This window comes from Oreochromis niloticus, linkage group LG6 (assembly GCF_001858045.2).
Source record: "Oreochromis niloticus isolate F11D_XX linkage group LG6, O_niloticus_UMD_NMBU, whole genome shotgun sequence".
Lineage (NCBI taxonomy): Eukaryota > Metazoa > Chordata > Actinopteri > Cichliformes > Cichlidae > Oreochromis > Oreochromis niloticus.
This window is the reverse complement of record NC_031971.2, coordinates 13,019,011-13,037,778: the sequence shown is the minus strand read 5'-3', so window position 1 is coordinate 13,037,778 and position 18,768 is coordinate 13,019,011. Positions and strand designations below refer to the sequence as shown.

Below are 18,768 nucleotides of genomic sequence, written 5' to 3'. Positions count from 1 at the left end.
TGGGATTGGGGACCCCTGATTTAAATCTTTAAAGATTAAAAAATTGGTTTGTAAAACCATTGAAACACTTGGATATTGTTTGGATTTGTGACTGGGTAATGTTATTAGTTACAGTACTGTGTAAGACTTTTGAGCAACCCCTTGTTCACTAATAATTTATTTTCAATGAGTCAGATTTTGTTGTAATTTTTTGGGTTTATGCAACAGTTCTCCAGGTTTCCGGAGGTCTTTCAAAGTTTTTCTTTGGACATGGCCTGCTCGTTTTCACACTAGTCCTTGTACCTGACCATTTCCAAAGGAACGTTATTTTGTTTGTTAAGCCACCACACTGACCTGTAAACCATTCAAGGAAAAAAAAAAGGAGCCCAACTCAAGGGATGAACCAGTGTTGTGCCTACACAGAACAGACGACCTAGCAACGAACCAATTTTGAATTCTATCTTTGGGGACTTTGTTACCAGCAGGCTGTCTTAAAATACGTAATTTGTTCCATTTCCTTTAGCTGATTCTACCAAAAAAGCCAAACATAGCACACTTTGACAAACATAAAATAGTATTTTCATACTAACAAGTTGATTCACAAAGACTCAAAAACTTTGCACATTTGGTGTGCAAACTGGAGAAAACTGAAAAAGTGGGCAACAATAGAAGAGGCGGCAGGCCTAAAAAGTGTCTACATCAGATGAACAGTATCTGACAGTCATGTCCTCAGAAAATCAGAAAAAATCAAGCAAAGGCTTCGTATGCATACCGGTCCTCAGTTGATCCATATACTGTTCACTGAAGTGTCATCAGAAATAGTGTCAGTGGATAGGTGGAGGTCAAGAAGCTATTCTGAAGAAGGGGAAACTGAAATTGAAATTTCTGCTTCAGGTCTTCATGGATGCGCAAGCAGGAGATTAAGAGAGAGGTACAACAGCGATTGCCTCCACCGTGTTTTATGTGTTTTGGCTGGAGACATTTGCTGTTGTACCTTTGCTTAACCTCCTGCTTGCGCATTATAGTTTGGGGCTGTTTTCAGCCTGTTATATTGAAGATCTTGTCAAAATTAATGAAATTATCGACACAAAAGTATCATCGGATTATGATCCACCAAGTAATGCCGTCTGGAAAATATCTGACTGCCTTCATTTTTCAGTATGACACAAAAAGACAACAGAAGTTGAGGTCCAGAGCACAGACCTCAACATTATTGACGCAGTGTGAGATCACCGTGACAGAGAAAAGAATAAACGGCAGCCAAACATCCAAAGAAGAGCTTTGAATGTCCTCCAAGAAGCCTGGAGAACTATTGCTTAAAGAAATGACAAGAAAGCTTGTCTTGGAGAGTTCAGACTGTGTTGAAGAATAAAGGTGCTCATACCAAATATTGATTTTCAAGCTCACTGAAACTGCACAAACTCAGTTTTTCATTAGATCACTGCATCTATTTTGCGTTTTCCAAGCAAAGTATAAAGAACTGAGGGGGGGCTCGAGACTTTTGCACAGTACAGTAATTAAGAAAATGGAGAAGGAAAGATGTGGCAGATGGTGTTGAAGATCGAGCACTCCAGAGCTAATACAAGCTTTCTCCCGGAGTGAAATATAGTAAGTGATATTTCACTTAAAAATTGAAGTTGCAACGGTTCTGGTGTCTCTGCGGGCTAACGCATGAATAGCTTTGGTTGCGACGTAGCTCACTGACTTTGGTATATGTCATCCTTGATCTCTCTCTCTCTCTGTCTCTACTGTTTTCTCTGTCAGCATAGCAGCACTGAGTAAGCAGTGAAATGCTACAAAAGCATTAAAATATGACAGTTAAGTGAAGTTTTGTGGAAACCTGGAATCATTTTGTCAGATACTGTTCGCAGCCATCAGTTTGTGTGGTGCATTTTAATTGGATCAGATATCATAACATCCGCAGCGTCATTATCAGGATTTCTTGAGAATAGAGTTCAGTGGTTCTCTGTTCCACTTCAGTAGCATAATGCCCCATTCTTGCTGTGAGATAGACGTAATACCCTAATAGAGATTTCTTTCTGATGATATTGAAGAGACCAGCTTAATCCCTAGAAAGAGAAAATTGGCTTTTTGGGTGAGCACGTGAACGTGTGTGGATGCATGCCTTAGGGAGAAACACGCAGCTCGTTTTGGAACAATGTATCGTTGCTGATGTTTGTCCCCAAAAGCGTGAGAGCTGAGAAGGTAACAGAGAACATAGCATATTTAGCTACCTTCAACCTCTTCATCATTCCTTTTTCCTCTACTAAAAACCCAGTGTTTCTTCTCCTTCCCTCGTGTAGAAATAATATGTAAGTGCTGAAAGGGCTGCACTTGTTCTCGCAATTATGAGTTTATTATCAGAACATGATCTTAACTGTGGAGCAGAACAAAAGGGGAACAGACAGGGAGACACAGATGGTATCAGAAAGACAAAAGAGGGCAGAGAATAGTCACATTTTGAAGGGAGGGAAGAGCAGGGGGAGTGCGGGAAGAAGGAGACAAACAGATCAAATCAAATTATCAAATTACTTTTGATAAGGATGAATGAAGGAAGCCGAGCCTGCCTGGGTGTGCGGTTGTGTGTGCGTTTTGAGAAAATAAGTGCAGATTAATTAAACTTCAGAGAGAATCGATAATGCTTTTATTTCCAGACTTAATCGATAACCCGAAGCCCCTGAAATTAGACAGTTGTGCCCCCAGCCGTGTGTTGTTGTTTGTGTGCCTGCACAGGTACTGCTAATCGCACAGGTACGGTGAACACAGTTGTACAAAGACACTGACTCCCAGAGCCATCTTTCATCCTGTAATTGAATAGCTAAGACACAGATAAACACACACGCACGCAAACACACACACACACACACACACACAAGCAATCTGTTGAGAAATGGTTTCTTTGATGCCGCAGTAGTTAGTTGTCTTGTTTTATTTAAACATTTGTTTGCATGGCAGCACTTTTTCATGCTGATGCACATGTTACATAAATGTGGGCTGCCCGTGCCCTGTGTAACAGAAATATTTGCAGCAGATTGTCCATTTTTATCTCCATTTGTCCAAATAACAAGTCATTTCAGTATGTTTAGCTGCAGATATGCAGGCGTCTGAGTGACCTGCTGTGTGCAGTAGGCTTATTTCTTCAACATCATTTATACAAGAGCCTAGTTCCCTGTAATCAAGGTAAAAGATCAAAGAAGCCACATTTCCCTGCAGCTAGATGTCTGCCCAGAAAACTGATTTCGTGGTCACTGTAAAGATGAGCATGACAAAGACAAAATCCATGTCTTAGCAGAGCAGATGAAAGAAAAGATCTTTACTTGTGCTCAGGTTTACTTTATTCAAAAATAACTCCCTTCAAGGTGTGAGCAAATTTCAACCCAAAGTATCCTTTAGAGGTCTTAATATCTTTTCACTATTAAGCATATTTTAAAAAAACATATTGATATTAAAGCTTTGCGCATGCTTACAGTATTCTCTGCAGTTACAATAGTTGAGGGCATGGTTGTAAAAGAAGAAGACAGGCAACTCTTTATTTTTATCACATTTTCTGATGCCCTACATAACCCGATTTCTTTGACTTACCTGGCTTCTTGTGTGCGTGTACTTATGTCACGGCCACACTGACTGCTTTTAAGATGTGGATCCTGACTGTGGTTTTCAGAGCTCTTAAGTGCTCTCTCTTCTCTCTTTTGGAGAAATTGTGTTCATCCCTCCAGCTGAGTTCTGGCCTATGAAAGGGTTAGACTTGCTGCTGTGGAAATATTCGAAGCCTTTGCACATGGATCTTCATCACAAACACCCATGCAATGTTGTGATTTGATCTCCTCTAGAAATGTGTAATTGTCATTGGGGTTTTTTTTGTTTTTTTCATGCACCTGCCTCCTCTTCAGTTCCACTGTTCTTATCTTTGTCACATCACTTGTTCCACCTTCCCTCTCATGTTATTATCTCGCCTCTTCAAACCTCCTATCCGTGTCTACAGAGCGTCCCCTCCCGCCCAGGAAGTTGTCCGTTCCTCAAGATGAGGTTGAATCTCGCCAACTCCGCGTCCACTGGGTGACCGGTGGCTCAGCCTCCTCGCCGCTAAGGTACTTTACTCTGCAAATCAAGGAGCTGCCCAACGGCGACTGGAAAACCCACACAGCTGACATCCCACACAATGTGACCTCCTGGACTGTTGACAGGTACACGCACACATGCACATACGCACAGCTGCAGTGGTTGATGTGTCACCCTTTGAATTTGTGGTACTTCATATATAGACAGCTTAAAGTGCAATATTTTGTTGTTTTTTTATTACACTTTTCAAACCAAAAACTCAAAAGATGAAGTGATTTCTCTAACAGTCCCTCACAACTGCAAATGTCAGCATGACTGGCTACTGGCCAAGTTGCAGTGTTTGTCACTGATCCGGAGAAAGTGACAGTCTGCGGCGACAAAAAATCTGACGCTGGTGGCTGAATATTACATTGATCTCAAAGACAGGAGTGACATGTTTAAGACAGCTTCTTTTTTTGGAGGGATACCAAAACCCATGTGTCACAACAGAATAGTCACAGGTGCCGTCGAGTCATTTTTCACAGCCAGCCAGCAACAAGGAGAGCGGCACACTGCAGTACCAGCAGGCTGAGGTGGACAAACAGCAGGGTAACGTGTGAAAAAGGATTAAAATGAATATATCTAATAAGCCAGTAAAATATGCCTTCATGGGCTATTTCAGTCAGACTGAAAGTAAAGCAACAGTATCAGTAAGAGTGAGTAAGATTATCTCAGGCTTAGAGAAAATGGCAATAAAAAACATAGATGGCTGATTTTTGTTTGTTTTTTTCCTTAGAGATCCCCAAATTCGAAATTGTTTTTAGCATAAAAAGGCTGAACTTGAATTAATTAAAGCAATCTATAGAAATCTTATGTTTATGCATCCTCGGGGGAGAGGAGTGGACAGAGAGAAGAAGACGCTGTGAATTTAAAGCAAACAACAGAGAATTATAATAGAGACTGAAAAGTTTTATTTGTTTAGAAGCTGAAGTACAGAAAAGGTTGGTGGAGAGTAAACATACACACACGCCACCAAACAAAAACACCAGGGAGAGCAGAGTAATCATAATTACTGCATAAACGGGGAGGATCTCAGTCACCTAATCACACAGGCGCAGCAGGAGCTGCTCTCTGTCGTTTTCTTAATACCTCTATTTTTTCATCTCTTACTCGCTCTGCCTCCGAGCTTTCATGTTTGCGTGCGCTTTTTGTCCCTTCTGTTCCTTTACAATTTTTCATCCCTCTTGCTGTCACCACCTCCTCTCCTCTCCCTCCATCCGTCAACAGCCAGTGCTTTCAAAAACCATCAGGCTTGTATTTTTTCTTCTACTCATCCTGCACAAGAGGGCTTCAGTCTTATTGCATGTCTTCCTGTTACATTCCCCTCTCTCAGTCCCTCTGTTCTCTACTCCCTCGTGATGGCAGCGGGTGAGAGCAGCCGGATTGCTACTCCAACTTCCCTGACGGTCCGAGTAGCAGGACTATGATGGTGCTTTAACAGTGTGTGGTGTCTGTGTGTGTGTGTGTGTGTGTGTGTGTGTGTGTGTGTGTGTGTGTTCGCGCCTGCTTCGTGGCTGTTTTTGTGTGCTCCTTCACGAGCTATCACAGGGCTATTTGAGATGCTGAAGAGCGTTCGCTCCATGTGTCTGCGTCAGTCTTTTTCAACCTGCCTCAGGGAGAGTCTATCTGCCATGATGGCGGTGCTGCTGTTGTTGTTTTCGAGCTCATTCTATCACTGAACGCTCTCATTAGAGCGCCGGATGGAGGAATTAGCTTACATCTCCACATGCTCACGCTCGCACTCACTTCTTATCTATCCTTAATTGTTGTTTTCCACCAAGACATCTTGGGAACCAAAACATCGAAGTCCCCAGGCTGATGTGCAGACATATACAGTAAACACACACTTTCACACATTGTCCTTAACATCCTCCCAGTGCTGTTAGCCCACCCTGTTTAAGCCTGGTCCCTTTGATGTTCTATTCCAATGATAACCACAGCCCCATAGGGCCTTTAGTTGTCCATCATTGGCCCAGGCTCATAATTATACAACAAGAGACTGGAGCAGTTTTCCTGTCACCTGCTGAATTTCAGACTGGCCCTGTGTAATCTCCTGTGTCGAGGGAAAACCCTTGCAGGTAGACATGTGGGGAGTAGTGGAATTACTTTTAGTTAGTTATTATATTGAAAAGCCAAGAACACTTCTGCCTTCCACTTGTCTTATTTGTTTTCCATTTTGTCTTTCTGTGCAGAGGAAAATTTGACAATTGTTATTCATCTCTGCCTTTCAAATTAGCGTTCTATTAAATTACAATATCGCAGAGCATTTGTACCCGAACAGACACCGAAAGGAGTCACATTTTACAAGTCTTCTCATATTTTCCTTTATTTCCCTGTGAGACACTTCTCAGCAGGAGAGTTGCTGGTACTCTGGCCAGCTTTCCTGCCATCAGCGGCAGCATCCTCGCCACTGTCACAAAAAGCAATAAGAGATTAAAGCACGAGCCTGTTGCTAAGGGGAGTTATTGAGGCACAGTGCTCAGCAATGGTACATCTTTCAAGTAAACAGAAAAGCATGAGAGTTGGATTAAGAGTCGGTGCATCCACCGAGACATGTCAGAAGTTATCGCTGGCCACATTTGATCAATGCACATAAGGCAGAGCTCCTCCTGAGGAGGCTCCTCGCGGAGATATGTCACATTCAGCTTTGTACCGGCATGTCCAGTTGTCTATTTACAGTTTTACACAAGAGGCTTTTTGTAGGAGTTTTTATAAAACTGTTTTTTCTGCAAAATAATGAGTACATTGCTGTGATTTTATAAAAAAAAAAAAACTGTTAGGTATCTGTGTCAGATGCAAATAAAAAACAGAGTGCAGCAATTTCTTCTAAAATCTCATAAATCCTTATTTTATTTGTGTGGTATGGAAGAACATTGAAATCATATTAGATGTATAAACAGAGACATTTTACTATTTTGTGAAAAATCTCATTTTATGACAGCAACACGTTTTAAAAGTTGGCATGGGGCAACAAAAGGCTAGAAAAGTAAGTAATTATAAAGAAACAGTTGGAGGAACATTTTGCAGCTAATTAGGTTGACTGGCAACAGGTCAGTAACATAATTGGGTATAAAAATGAGCACTTTAGAGAGGTGGAGTTTCTCTGAAATGAGAAAGATGGGCAGAGGTTAATCAGAAAACTGCATCTACAAATTGTGGAATAATTTTAGAATGATGTTCCTCGGCATAAACTTGCAAAGACTTTGAATCTTTTAGATCATCTACAGTACATAATATCGTCAAAAAATGTGATTTTCTGCCTTGTCCCTTGCACACAGATTTCTATGTGCAAGGGACACGGCAGAAAATCACTACTGGATGCCTGTGATCTTCAGGGCCTCAGGCAGCACTGCATTAAAAACGAGAATGATGCTATCATGAAAATCACTGCATGGGCTCGGGAACACTTCCAGAAATCATTGTCTGTGAACACAGTTCACAATGAATTGTCATTCACAATTGCAGATTATAGCTCTATCATACAAATAAGAAACCATATGTGAACATGATCCAGAAATGCTGCTCTCTGTCTGGGCTAAAGACTTTCATCTAAAATGACTGAGAAAACGTGGAAGACGGTTCTGTAGCTGGATGAATTTAAATTTGAATAAAGTTTTGGAAACATGGGGCTGATGTCCTGAGTAATAAATCATATGGAAGTACGTTAGTTCCTTTTGAATTGTCAACTTGCACGTCTGGAAAGGTGAAAGGTATATCTAGATATCCAGACATCTTTTTTAGGGATAGCCATGCATGTTTCTGCAAGATGATGCTAAACATACCCGCCTGCACTCAAGCCCTTTAACCAACTGCAAACATTTGGAGCATCCTGGCACGAAAAACACAACAAAGACTCAGGACTGCTGAGCAGCTAGAATCCTGTATCAGACAAGGATGCAACAACATTCCTCTCCCAAATGTCCAGCAGCTGGTCTCCTCACTCTCCAGACATTTACAGACTGTTGTTAAATGAAGAGGAGACGCTACACAGTGGTAAACATGGCCATGTACCAACTTTTTTGTTGCTGCCACCAAATTTAAAAAACATGATTATTTTTCTTAAAATTACACATTTACATTTTACACAGCATCCCAGCTTTATTGGAAATGATTTTCCTGCTAAAACTGGTCAAAATATGTTTTTTAAAATAATTCTCATATGTGTGTACTTGCATTTAAAGGCTGAAGCCCTTCACTTCTTACAAGTTTCGTATGGTTGCCACCAATGACGTAGGAGACAGCGTCCCCAGCAGAGAGACGGAGGCTGCCACCACTTTGCAGGACGGTGAGAAACTGGGATGCTGACACTGTATGGGAGAAAAGAAGTGGGCAGACGGTGCATTACGTGGATTTGAAAACATTATATGATGTAAGGGGATGGGCAGTGTGTCTGACTTTTCTTTTTCTTCTCCACGCTCTCTCTGTGTTTTCTTTCCAGTGCCTAATGAGCCTCCAGTGATTCTCTCAGTGAAGCCGACAACTACTACCTCAGTGCTGGTGCACTGGAAGGTAGGTTCAGACTTCTGACACACCAACAATCCCTGATAAACACAGAGCCGCACAACAAAACATACGGTTCGGGTGCACGTTATTTACTTATGTTGAGAATAAAACCCCTTACAGGCTCAGTGTTAATTTGTACTGCATGTGTTTTATTTCTTGGGTGTAATTATCGTCATATATTGAAGCAGGAAAGGTCAGAGAGGAGAAAAGAAAGATTGGAAAAATGGCAGGAGGGCAAAGCCGGCACTAACATGGACACACAGTCCTGAGATGGGGGGAAATGTTCATCTCTTAATGAGTATATACCAGCAGGAGAGATGTTATAGGGCAGGAGAATCCCTCAGCTATCAGTAACATTCAACAACACGGGCAAAAAAAAAGAGGGAAAGATGGTAAATAGAGCCTGGCTACTTCACTCCTTGTCTTTCTTCCTCTTCTACTTGGAAATGTCTTCTCTCATCCTTGTGGCCTTACGTCAAAGCAGAAGGAGGCAATGAAAAAACAAAGTCACCAGCAATTTCATCATCCTTTACAAGAGTGCCAAACCTACTGAAGCATCACTTTCTCTGTGCAAGTTACAGCCAGACCAATCCAGCAGCCCCTTAAAGTGGACTTGCTGATAAAATACTGCTCTGCCAGCCTGTCAGCGTCCTGACTGTCGCTGTACTACACAAAGGAAATGAAAATAAGCACACACACAGAAAATTCTCAGAAGCTTAGAAATCTCTTTTTGAGAAAGCAGTATTGTTTTTGTTGTTTGTTTTTTTTAACACGTGCTTGTGTGTGTGTCTGTATGTTTCCAGCGTCCCAGCGATGACAGCGTTAATGGAGTTTTGACTGGATACCGGCTCTATTATAGAGAGCTCCCGGTAAACGCTTCCACTCTCACAGAAGCAGAAGTCCAGACAACCAAAAACAACACGAGTGCCCTCATTACAAGTGAGTACTTCTGCTACTAAAGGAAAGAACTGCTGTTTATCCCCCCCTTGGTCATCAGACTGTCTGTTATCAGGCTGTTGCTGGAGGACGCCTCGCCGTGGGTTGAATTTTTTTTTCTCTGCTGGTTAGGAGAACCAGTATTGCATTAAAACTACATTCTGAATGCTATTTAAATTTATCCAGCAAGGATGCCAACATTGCCACCCTTTAATACACACCCACACTGTTCTATAATACTCTGCTATCCAACTTCAGCATCTCAACCCAAACTACCGAACTAGCAGCCTCCGTTTGCAGCTTTTGATACGACGATGCTACCGCGATGATAATGGCATGTTTACCTTTTGCTGCAGAGATGGAGACAGGAAAGGGATGATTTGGTATGCAGTACAAGTCAAACTGTGGATGTGGTATGTGTCTTAACAATGAGGGTACTAGGAAGTAACAAAAACCCTGAAATTGTTGGGTCAAAGACACGAGCAGTCTTCAGTTTTCTGACTAACAGCTTTGGATTTTACAAACAGAAATGCCAGCCTTGACTGGAAGTCCTATTAGATATGGCTAATAGCAAGCTAATTAAGTTAATGTTAGGTCCATGTGTTGAAAATGTATTTGTCAGATTTGGCTTAATGTTTCCAGTTAACTCAGTTTTTAACACAAACCTTTTAAAAGGCTCTTAAATGTGGAGCTGATTGCTTCATGCTCTTAATGCCAAAGCTGCAGGTTTTTCTTTAAATCGTATAATCCCGCTGTGATTTGGATGTGTTGTATTTTTAAGATTACAAGAACGGGTAATCTAGTGCTGTCTCGAAACACTGGTTCTGCTTACTGGAGTATAAACTTCCCCAAATCCAATGAAAAGCAGGACAGAGGAACAAATACTATCTAAAACTTAGGACCTGGCAACTATAAAACTCTGTTCCTCTGACTTTTTAATTGCTGCGTATTGATCTGACCGCAGCCCCTCTGACATTGCTTCAACATGTAGAGATATAGAAAGCTTGCTGCATGCTGTGCCTTATTATTAAGTAAACAAATAGTGAATTCATTATATCATACATGGCTGGTTGAAGGTTTAATGCTTTGAAACTCTTGATCTAAGAAAATTAAAGCGATTAACAGCTCCTGTTATTTGTAAAATCACAAAATAAGCAATAATGGAGAGGATTAAAAAGATCTTATTAATACTGGAATGCAAGGCTGGCATTCATTTTTAGTTTGAAAAGAATTTATTCAGATGCAAAAAGTATTAAAGAAAAGAAAATATGAGGAAAAAGTATTCTTTTCAGGCGTTTCATGCATCAGGGCTGAGATCTGGGATGAAACGTGTCACTGCAAGGACACATTGATCAAATGGCCGCCTTTGGACAGTTGTTTTTCTTACGAGGGTGTCCTTATTGCATTGTAACACGGCAATAATAAAATATTATTATGCACTCTACAGCCTGAAGTGCTTTACGGTCCACTGATTATCTGTTTGACTAGATTGGCAGACGCACAATTGTCTCTCCACCCAAAGTCCGATGAGTCTGACGAGCACATCGAAGCATAAAAGTCTTTCAAACGTTTCCCTCTTAAATACGGTGATTTTATTGAATTGCATTATAATTGCTGAATTTATTGTTGAACTTGAAACTTTATTGATTCACTTTCCATCCATCTTTCTTGTACTCCTTCCAAGCCAAGAGCACCTTCAAGACGGTCAGCAGTGACTCGCTCACAGAGTTTGAGTTGACACGTAAGTAATTTATGACCAAACTCAGGAAATAAAACTCTGGGCAATTTTTTAGTGCCAACATTAAACAAGTTATGTGCTTTGTAAGCGTGTTGTACAAATACTTTTAATGCCAAGTTGTTTATCACTTCTTTGTAGAACTGAAGAAGTTCAGACGCTATCAGATTGTTATGACAAGCTACAATATCATCGGAGAGAGCCCACCCTCCAACCCAGTTGAAGTGTCTGTCGGAGAGGCAGGTATGTGAAAACAGAGCTAACTCCACGGAGGCTGCTCATTTTCTTGTCAAACCATTTAAGTGGGTATTTAAATAAAAATTATAAAAGCATTTTAAAAAAGCACATTCTTAACCTTGGAAGTTTCAACAACAATCCCAACTTACAAGCCTCCTCTACGCTTTCAGTGCGTCCGTTACATGGTCGTCAGCAGCAGATACAGAGCAGTGTCGATGGATCTGTCCACATTTTGGGCTCATTAGCTGTCATGATTTTATCCAGAGCTTTCTGTGTGCTTTCAGACTTCATGATTAAATAGCTGAAAGCTGTGGAAAAAGCTTGAGCGGACCTGGAGTGTCAAAACCTAATTTGTTTCTGCGTGTCTGCTTTCTATCACTATTATCCAGTCCTTTGTTCTCTCTCTTTCTCTCGTCATCCTCTTTCTTTTCTTTGTCCTGTCCATTCCTCCTAGCATGGGCCTTTGTGTGTGTGTGCATGCGCGTGTGTGTGCGCGCGTACGTGTACATGCATTTGAAATCCTGCACAAGGTCAACTGTTTTGCTGCGATGCCCCAACCTGTTTAACTTTCACTGGAGAGTCAAATCATGGATCCATTTGACAGACAGGAGTGCAAATAGATCCTCGCTCTCTTTCTTTCTCTCTCTCTCACACACACACACACACACACACACACACACAACAAGAAGGCAGTTATGAACCACAAACACGAACGCAGGTAAACAGATTTGCACATTATGATAGTAGCGCTGGTACATTTTTGCAATTTCTCCCACAATCTCACACACCCTCCTTCAGACCACTGCTCTATTCATATTCAAGTGGTGTGTATGTGTGTGTGTGCGCGTTTGTAGTTTGGTAGGCCATACATATCACAAGCAGGGGAGTGAGAGGTGAGGATAAGCAAGCGGAGCAGGAGGGGGAGGCAGAAAAGGCTGGAGGGGGATGATGAAATGGGGTGATATGGCCTTTTCTCTCGCCTCAGGTGCACACTGCCGAGTGGTGTTCATGCATATGTGTGGTACAGTAGAGTAACAAGGTACTGCCTTAGGCTCATTCTAATTGGAAGGGTGGAACAGATCTTCTCTACTTCCCACTCTAACACACAGTTGCCGGCTCACGCAGTAAGAGTCTAACGAAAAATCTCACCTCCTGCAGCTCCATCGGTGGCCCCGCAGTCCATCACAGTGTCCGCCGTGTCTCCCTCCACCCTGGAAGTGACCTGGGACACGCCCCCACTTGAGACCCAGAACGGACTCATTCAAGGATACAAGGTGACACACAGACAAACACAGGAAACCATGCATGTACATGCAAAGACTAATTTTTCCGTTGCATCAAAGTATTTAGCATGAGTGCTCATGTGACAGAGAAGCACAGAGAGCTGGCTCTGTATTTAAAGTATCTCTCTTGTCTTGACTTGGAGGGGTTTTGCTCTGTTGCGCCTTCAAGTGTCATGCAGGCACACGAGCGAGAGCAAGAGAATTAAGTTAAAGGAAGAATCTGAATATCCTTTAATGGTTTCAATATCACTCCTCTGGCCGTCTCTCCCCCTCAACTCCCCTGTCCCACCCTCTCACTCCTAATACTTCAAACACAAGGTTATCTGTCCTGCTTTAGACACATTGATTTTTGCCAGAGCAGAGGGAGGAATGGAGAAGAAAGAAGGGAATGTAATATTTGCAGAGTGAAGGAATGAGACGTGCAAGTGATCCCCATAGAATCCTGATTAGAGCAGAAGATCGAGGGAATATGTTTAAACTACCAGAGATGGATGGACACAGGGAGGGAGTGTGAGGCAGAGGGGGTTAAGGAGATTAAGATGAGAGGAAAGAGAGCAAAGAAAGAATGTTTAATGAATTTATAGGTTCTGACTTCTGTTAACACTCTGGTAGATGAATAGCACAGAGAGCAGGTAGGACTTTAGGTAAACTTCTTTGCAGAAGTATTTTTGCTACGGTGTAATCGCACAGTATGTAGTTGTAGTTCAAATATTAGCAAAAGACATAGTTTGATATCCTGAAGCAGTGTGGGATCATGGGAGTTACTGGTCTTCACCATCATTTCCAGTGAAATTCTAATGTGACAAAGGAAAAAACAATCATATTTACTGATTCAAATCAGTTTTATTTATATAGCACCAAAATACAACAATAGTCACCTCGAGGCGCTCACAGAGAAAACCCCAACTATCTAACAACCTCCCTATGACCAAGCACTTGGCGACAGTGGGAAGAAAGTACTCCCTCTTAACAGGAAGAAACCTCAGGCAAAAGCAGGCTCAGGCAGGGGCAGCTTTATCAAAAAGTTTTAAGCACAATCTTAAAAGTAGAGAGGGTCTGTGTCTCCCGATTCCTGAAAGCTGAAAACTCTCCATCCTCCCACAACAATCTAAGAGCAAAGTGCTCTGTTGGGGTGATACGGTACTACGAGGTCTTTGAGATCAGGTGGGGTCTTTTTATGTGAGGAGAAGGATTTTTAATTTTTTCTGGATTTAACAGGGAACCAATAAATAGAAGCCATTATGTAGTCCAATATAATCTGTTTTCTTAGAGATATATTTAATCACATACATTTACATTGTCCCTTTTACTTCTAACAAACTAGCCCCAGATAAAGTCATATACAGATAGAGCTACCATACAGGGACCAGCTGTTTTCCCTGTGGCCAAAACAATTAAACTTCATGAGTGTGAAGAGCATTGTTGTAACATTACAGTTCGCACAAGTAAACGGGACATGATGCCACTCAGGCAGCTCCCTTTGCCACAAACAGCCCTTTTACTGGAAAAATATTTCTTCTTCTTTCAGCTGGGGCTGAACACAGTGATGGATTTGTAGAAGTACACATTAGTCTAACAGTGCATTGCAGTGGATACGCACCTTGGTAGCATTATTAACAGCAGGGAAGCTTTGTTAATGCATCAAATAGATGTTGTTGCTGGATGGGCTTTAAAGGTTCTTTAAAGGTTCAGGCTCTTTACTGTGAATGTTTTTGGGAAATGCAAGTACACAAGTAAGTCAAAAAAACACTGTGAACAGTAGTTGAGTTGTTTTTAGACGTTCTAATGTGAAAGTGTTTTGTATTGTACCTTTAGTTGAGTGAAATGCTGTAGAGAGCTTGTCGATCACATTGAACATTATGAGCGAGGGGTAATGAGTAATACAAAAGAGATACAAAAGGTTGCACTTTATAAAATGTTAATCTGGCCATCAACGACAAATTTTAGATATGAATCATTCCTTTGTTTGCAGGCTTCAGATTTTTCTCTTTTTTTTCCTTTCTAAGATAATTACAAGCTTACGACATCCATGGTGATATTCCCACAAAAAATAGGTCAGTCATTTGTAACAGGAGTGATATAGAAACAAAGCCTGGAAAAGATAAGATCCATCCATCCTAAACATCCTTCAACAAAAGAAAATGGCTGGAAAATCCATTTAGGGTTCTTGATCTTATCAAATAATATCCCGATCATTTTCATCCATGACAGATTCAAATTGTTTTTAGAGTAATCCTAAGTGTCTCACACTCCTACTGAATACCAAAATAGAGCCACTAAACAACAGTAGAGTGGATTACAAAATGACCTGGACCTTTTACTAAGCCATTCCTTTAAAGTACCACAAGAGATACTGCCTATTTTCTAAAATGAAATTTTTAAAATGGAAACCCTCCCTTTTGCAGGAGGTAATACATTTTGATTTTAAATTGAGCATATGGATGAGTAATTCTGTATCTCATTATTCTAAGAGGATGTGGAAGGACAGCCACGGTATAATGCTGCCCTCAAGTGCTACTCGGAAGCTGCTACTTCCAAGTTTGGAAGTTGCAAAAATAGCTTATGGTGCTCCGTAGTGCTATCTATATTAGGAGTAATAACAAAATGGACCCCCTTTGCATCGCTCTTGGCCGTGTTTAACTACATGGAGACAGTTTTCGGAAACATTGAGTGTCTTAATTTGGCAGAAAAAGGATACGTGCATTTAAAAACAGACCTGGTAAAAGTTGCTGTTCTGGTTGCCTTTCATTGCTTTATAAAGAATTTAAGCAGCTCTATCATAATCTTTCATACTGTTACATGATACTTAGGGCTGCTCGATTATGGCAAAAATGATAATCACGATTATTTTCACTGAAATTGAGATCTCAATTATTTGACGATATTTATTTAACAATAACAATGTATTGAATAATGGCTTTAAAGATTGTCAAAAAATAGTATAAAATAGTGTGCAAATACTGATTACAGTGGAAATGTTTGCAATATAAAAAATAAATGAAAAATGTAAACATCTACGTTTAGTGAACTTCAAAATACTGCACAATATTTGATCCAGTGGTGTGGTGTTTCCACACCACTGAAGTCGTTTTACCTCTCTTTTCAACCAATGGCATTCTTTCTTCAGCAGCCATTATCCTCTCCTCTCCAAATAACTTCTGCTTAGCTTTCCGAGCTTCCCTCGGGTCCTCTTAATTGTTGTGACGCGTGTTCGAAACGCAGAGAGGTGCGCTCGATTTGCCACACGGAGCAGCGCGAGAGTAAAGCACGAGGGAGGTGCTAATAATCGGCTCAGTCATTTTTAATGATCGTTGAAAGTCCAGATCGTAATCGAGATTAAAATTCGATTAATTGAGCAGCCCTAATGATACTGCTGCCAAATACATCAGATCTATCATATTATTATGATATCTAGCAGTCCCAAACTTGGTATGCATCTTTATGGTCCAGCACATCAATCAAAGCATGCCAGTAGACCAGTGCGTCTGTGCTTATAAAAGGCCACAATTTCTTGAGATTGAGTGAGCCGAGTGTACCGTGTTCATCATGATTAGATAGGCGGGTGGTTGATTGTCCTTGAATGCTTGTTGGAGAAAATGTCCATGCTTCAGCTGCATAAATTCATATCCAGCAAAACTGTGCTCTGATCCTTATTTGGTTTCTTGTGATTATTCCATTTAAAGCTGAAATATTCCATCTAAAAATGGTGGCTTCTTTGCAGTTTCTCATTTCACTTTAAAGGTTCTTGTGTAGCTTTACTTCTGATGTTAAGACACTATTAACAGAGTCGTGTGTCAGATTTGGCAAATGTGTCAGGAACGTCCTGTCATTTCCTATCATACAATCGGCCGTTAGTTTTTTTAACTAGAGAAATATTCTACATTCAGCCGGGACTGAATAACATGCGCGTAAATCTAACGGACGCTACGGAGTTTTTAATGCACCGAATAGATTTTCTGACAGGATGTGCTTTTGAATCACTGCTTTCTGGTAATAAGATAGCAAGTACATTGAGTTTTCTCACCAGAGGAAGCTCACCTGAAATTAAAAATGTTTAGTTTCATCAAAGTCAGTTCAGTAACACATTTATCAAGGCACAGCTGCACAAAAATTTTGGCTTTATTAAAATGTAATGTATGCATGCTATAAGCTGCAAGACTCATGGTCTTAATATTAATATTGATCACATTGTGTGGGGACAATAGTCACGTAACCTTTGTTTCATTTTAGTCATTGCCAGAGTAGCCTATATGTCTTCATTACTGGCTGATGTCATAAAACTTAATGGGCACATCTATGATTATTGATTATTCCCATGAGTATGGGCAGTCTGCAAATACATGAGGCTAAATGGCCATGTACCTTTAAAGTGTCTTTAAACGCTTCACAGAGAGCATTAGGATTGTGTTGTACATATTTGAACTAGACCTAAATTAAATACGGTGCAATAATACAGTAGCACCTCACACAGTTTAGATTTAATTGCTCAAATAATGATGATAGCTAATGTGAAGCATCCATGCTACCATCACAACACAGAAAACAGTGGTTGACCGCAGCACGACCATAATTATGTGCACTTAACTCAAAGATGGGGACCAGATTGAATGAGGTCAAGTTGGCAGTTTTATGCAATCAGCAAAAAATCTCAAATCTGATGCTCTATTTAATTCACATTAAATAGATTTAAAATAGAAATAAAGAAATTTCTCCACAAATAGTGACATAGTTGCTGCAAAATGACGTGCTCTGCAATCTGGCTTTTAAGTAGGAATATAACCCAAATGAATCATGGAGTCAGTTGAGATACATCCCAGATGAGTTGCATTCATCAACACAGATGGACTCAGACTGATTGCAACTTTTTGTCAATCTGTAAATTTAAACAGCATTAATTTACAAATCTTCAGCAGTCTATCTGAGAGTGATTGCAGTCGGTCTGACACATACTGCAATTGTATGGCAATTGTAGCATTGTACTAAAGCATTAAAGGTCCAATTAGGATACTTTCAAAAATAAAAACACAAATATTTTTTATTTATTAGTTAATTTCGTTAAGTGCAACTAGTGCAACAGCTTGTGAATCACAAACAGAAGAAAATGAGAAATGAAGTGATGCTGACAAAGTTCCTTTTCTGGATTTTTAGATCCACTACTGGGAGAGAGACCAGCAGAACCAGAGTGAGAAGGTGAAGGTGATTTTTGTCCCGGACACCCGTGTGCACCTCACTAACCTGTCCAGCTACACATCTTACCTGGTCACACTGACAGCCTTCAACACGGCTGGAGACGGACCGCCCAGTGACCCCCGCGGGGCCCGGACCCTGCCGTCAGGTATGTAGTGATGATAGTTCAAGTCCCTACAACCAAAGCAGCATCAAATTTTCTGCTGTCTTTTTTTTTCTTTTAACTTTCTCATCCTTTATGTGTCTGCAGCTCCCAGCCAGCCGAGCCTCCTGTCCTTCTCTGAGGTGACGGGAGGAAGTGTCAACGTATCCTGGGGAGCTCCACTCAGTCCTAATGGACAGGTGGAAGGCTACAGGGTCATTTACGAGCCCACTGCTCCTATACAAGGTGTGCACACACATATGCACACACTCACAGAAGTACATGTTGATTCTTGTGCTGACACGTCTCCTTGATTGTCTGCAGGAGTGACTAAATTGGTGACAGTTGACGTGAAAGGCAGTTGGCAGCGGTGGCTGAAGGTTCGGGACCTGATCAAAGGAGCAACTTACACTTTTAGTGTTCAAGCTCTCACAGTCAACTACGGACCACCAATACAGGCAAACATCACTGCTCAGCCTGTGAAAGGTATGATTGGCTGTAGAGTCATGTTAGATTCAGCTAGAGATTGCAGTGTATTGTACATGATCAGCTATTGAGACAATTAAAGAAATTACATGGTCAAAAAAATCTGTAAAATGTGCTCATCACAGTTTCCAAGTTTTCAAATGTCTGTACAAAACATAAAGGTTGTGAGGTTGCAATAATGG

General features: G+C 40.9%; 1 protein-coding gene across 3 annotated transcripts in view; it reads left to right on the top strand.

Moving 5' to 3' along the window:
- Positions 1–18,768, top strand: part of LOC100701042 (protein sidekick-1) — a 262,584-nt gene that overhangs the window by 235,500 nt on the left and 8,316 nt on the right. For all 3 annotated transcript variants that reach the window (XM_005460732.4, XM_005460731.4, XM_019360120.2), the window contains 10 exons: positions 3,962–4,163; positions 8,259–8,362; positions 8,516–8,586; positions 9,384–9,519; positions 11,201–11,257; positions 11,393–11,494; positions 12,647–12,762; positions 17,920–18,106; positions 18,209–18,346; positions 18,425–18,586. In XM_005460732.4, the coding sequence (XP_005460789.1) occupies positions 3,962–4,163; positions 8,259–8,362; positions 8,516–8,586; positions 9,384–9,519; positions 11,201–11,257; positions 11,393–11,494; positions 12,647–12,762; positions 17,920–18,106; positions 18,209–18,346; positions 18,425–18,586 (1,275 nt within the window). The remainder of the gene's footprint in view (positions 1–3,961; positions 4,164–8,258; positions 8,363–8,515; positions 8,587–9,383; positions 9,520–11,200; positions 11,258–11,392; positions 11,495–12,646; positions 12,763–17,919; positions 18,107–18,208; positions 18,347–18,424; positions 18,587–18,768) is intronic.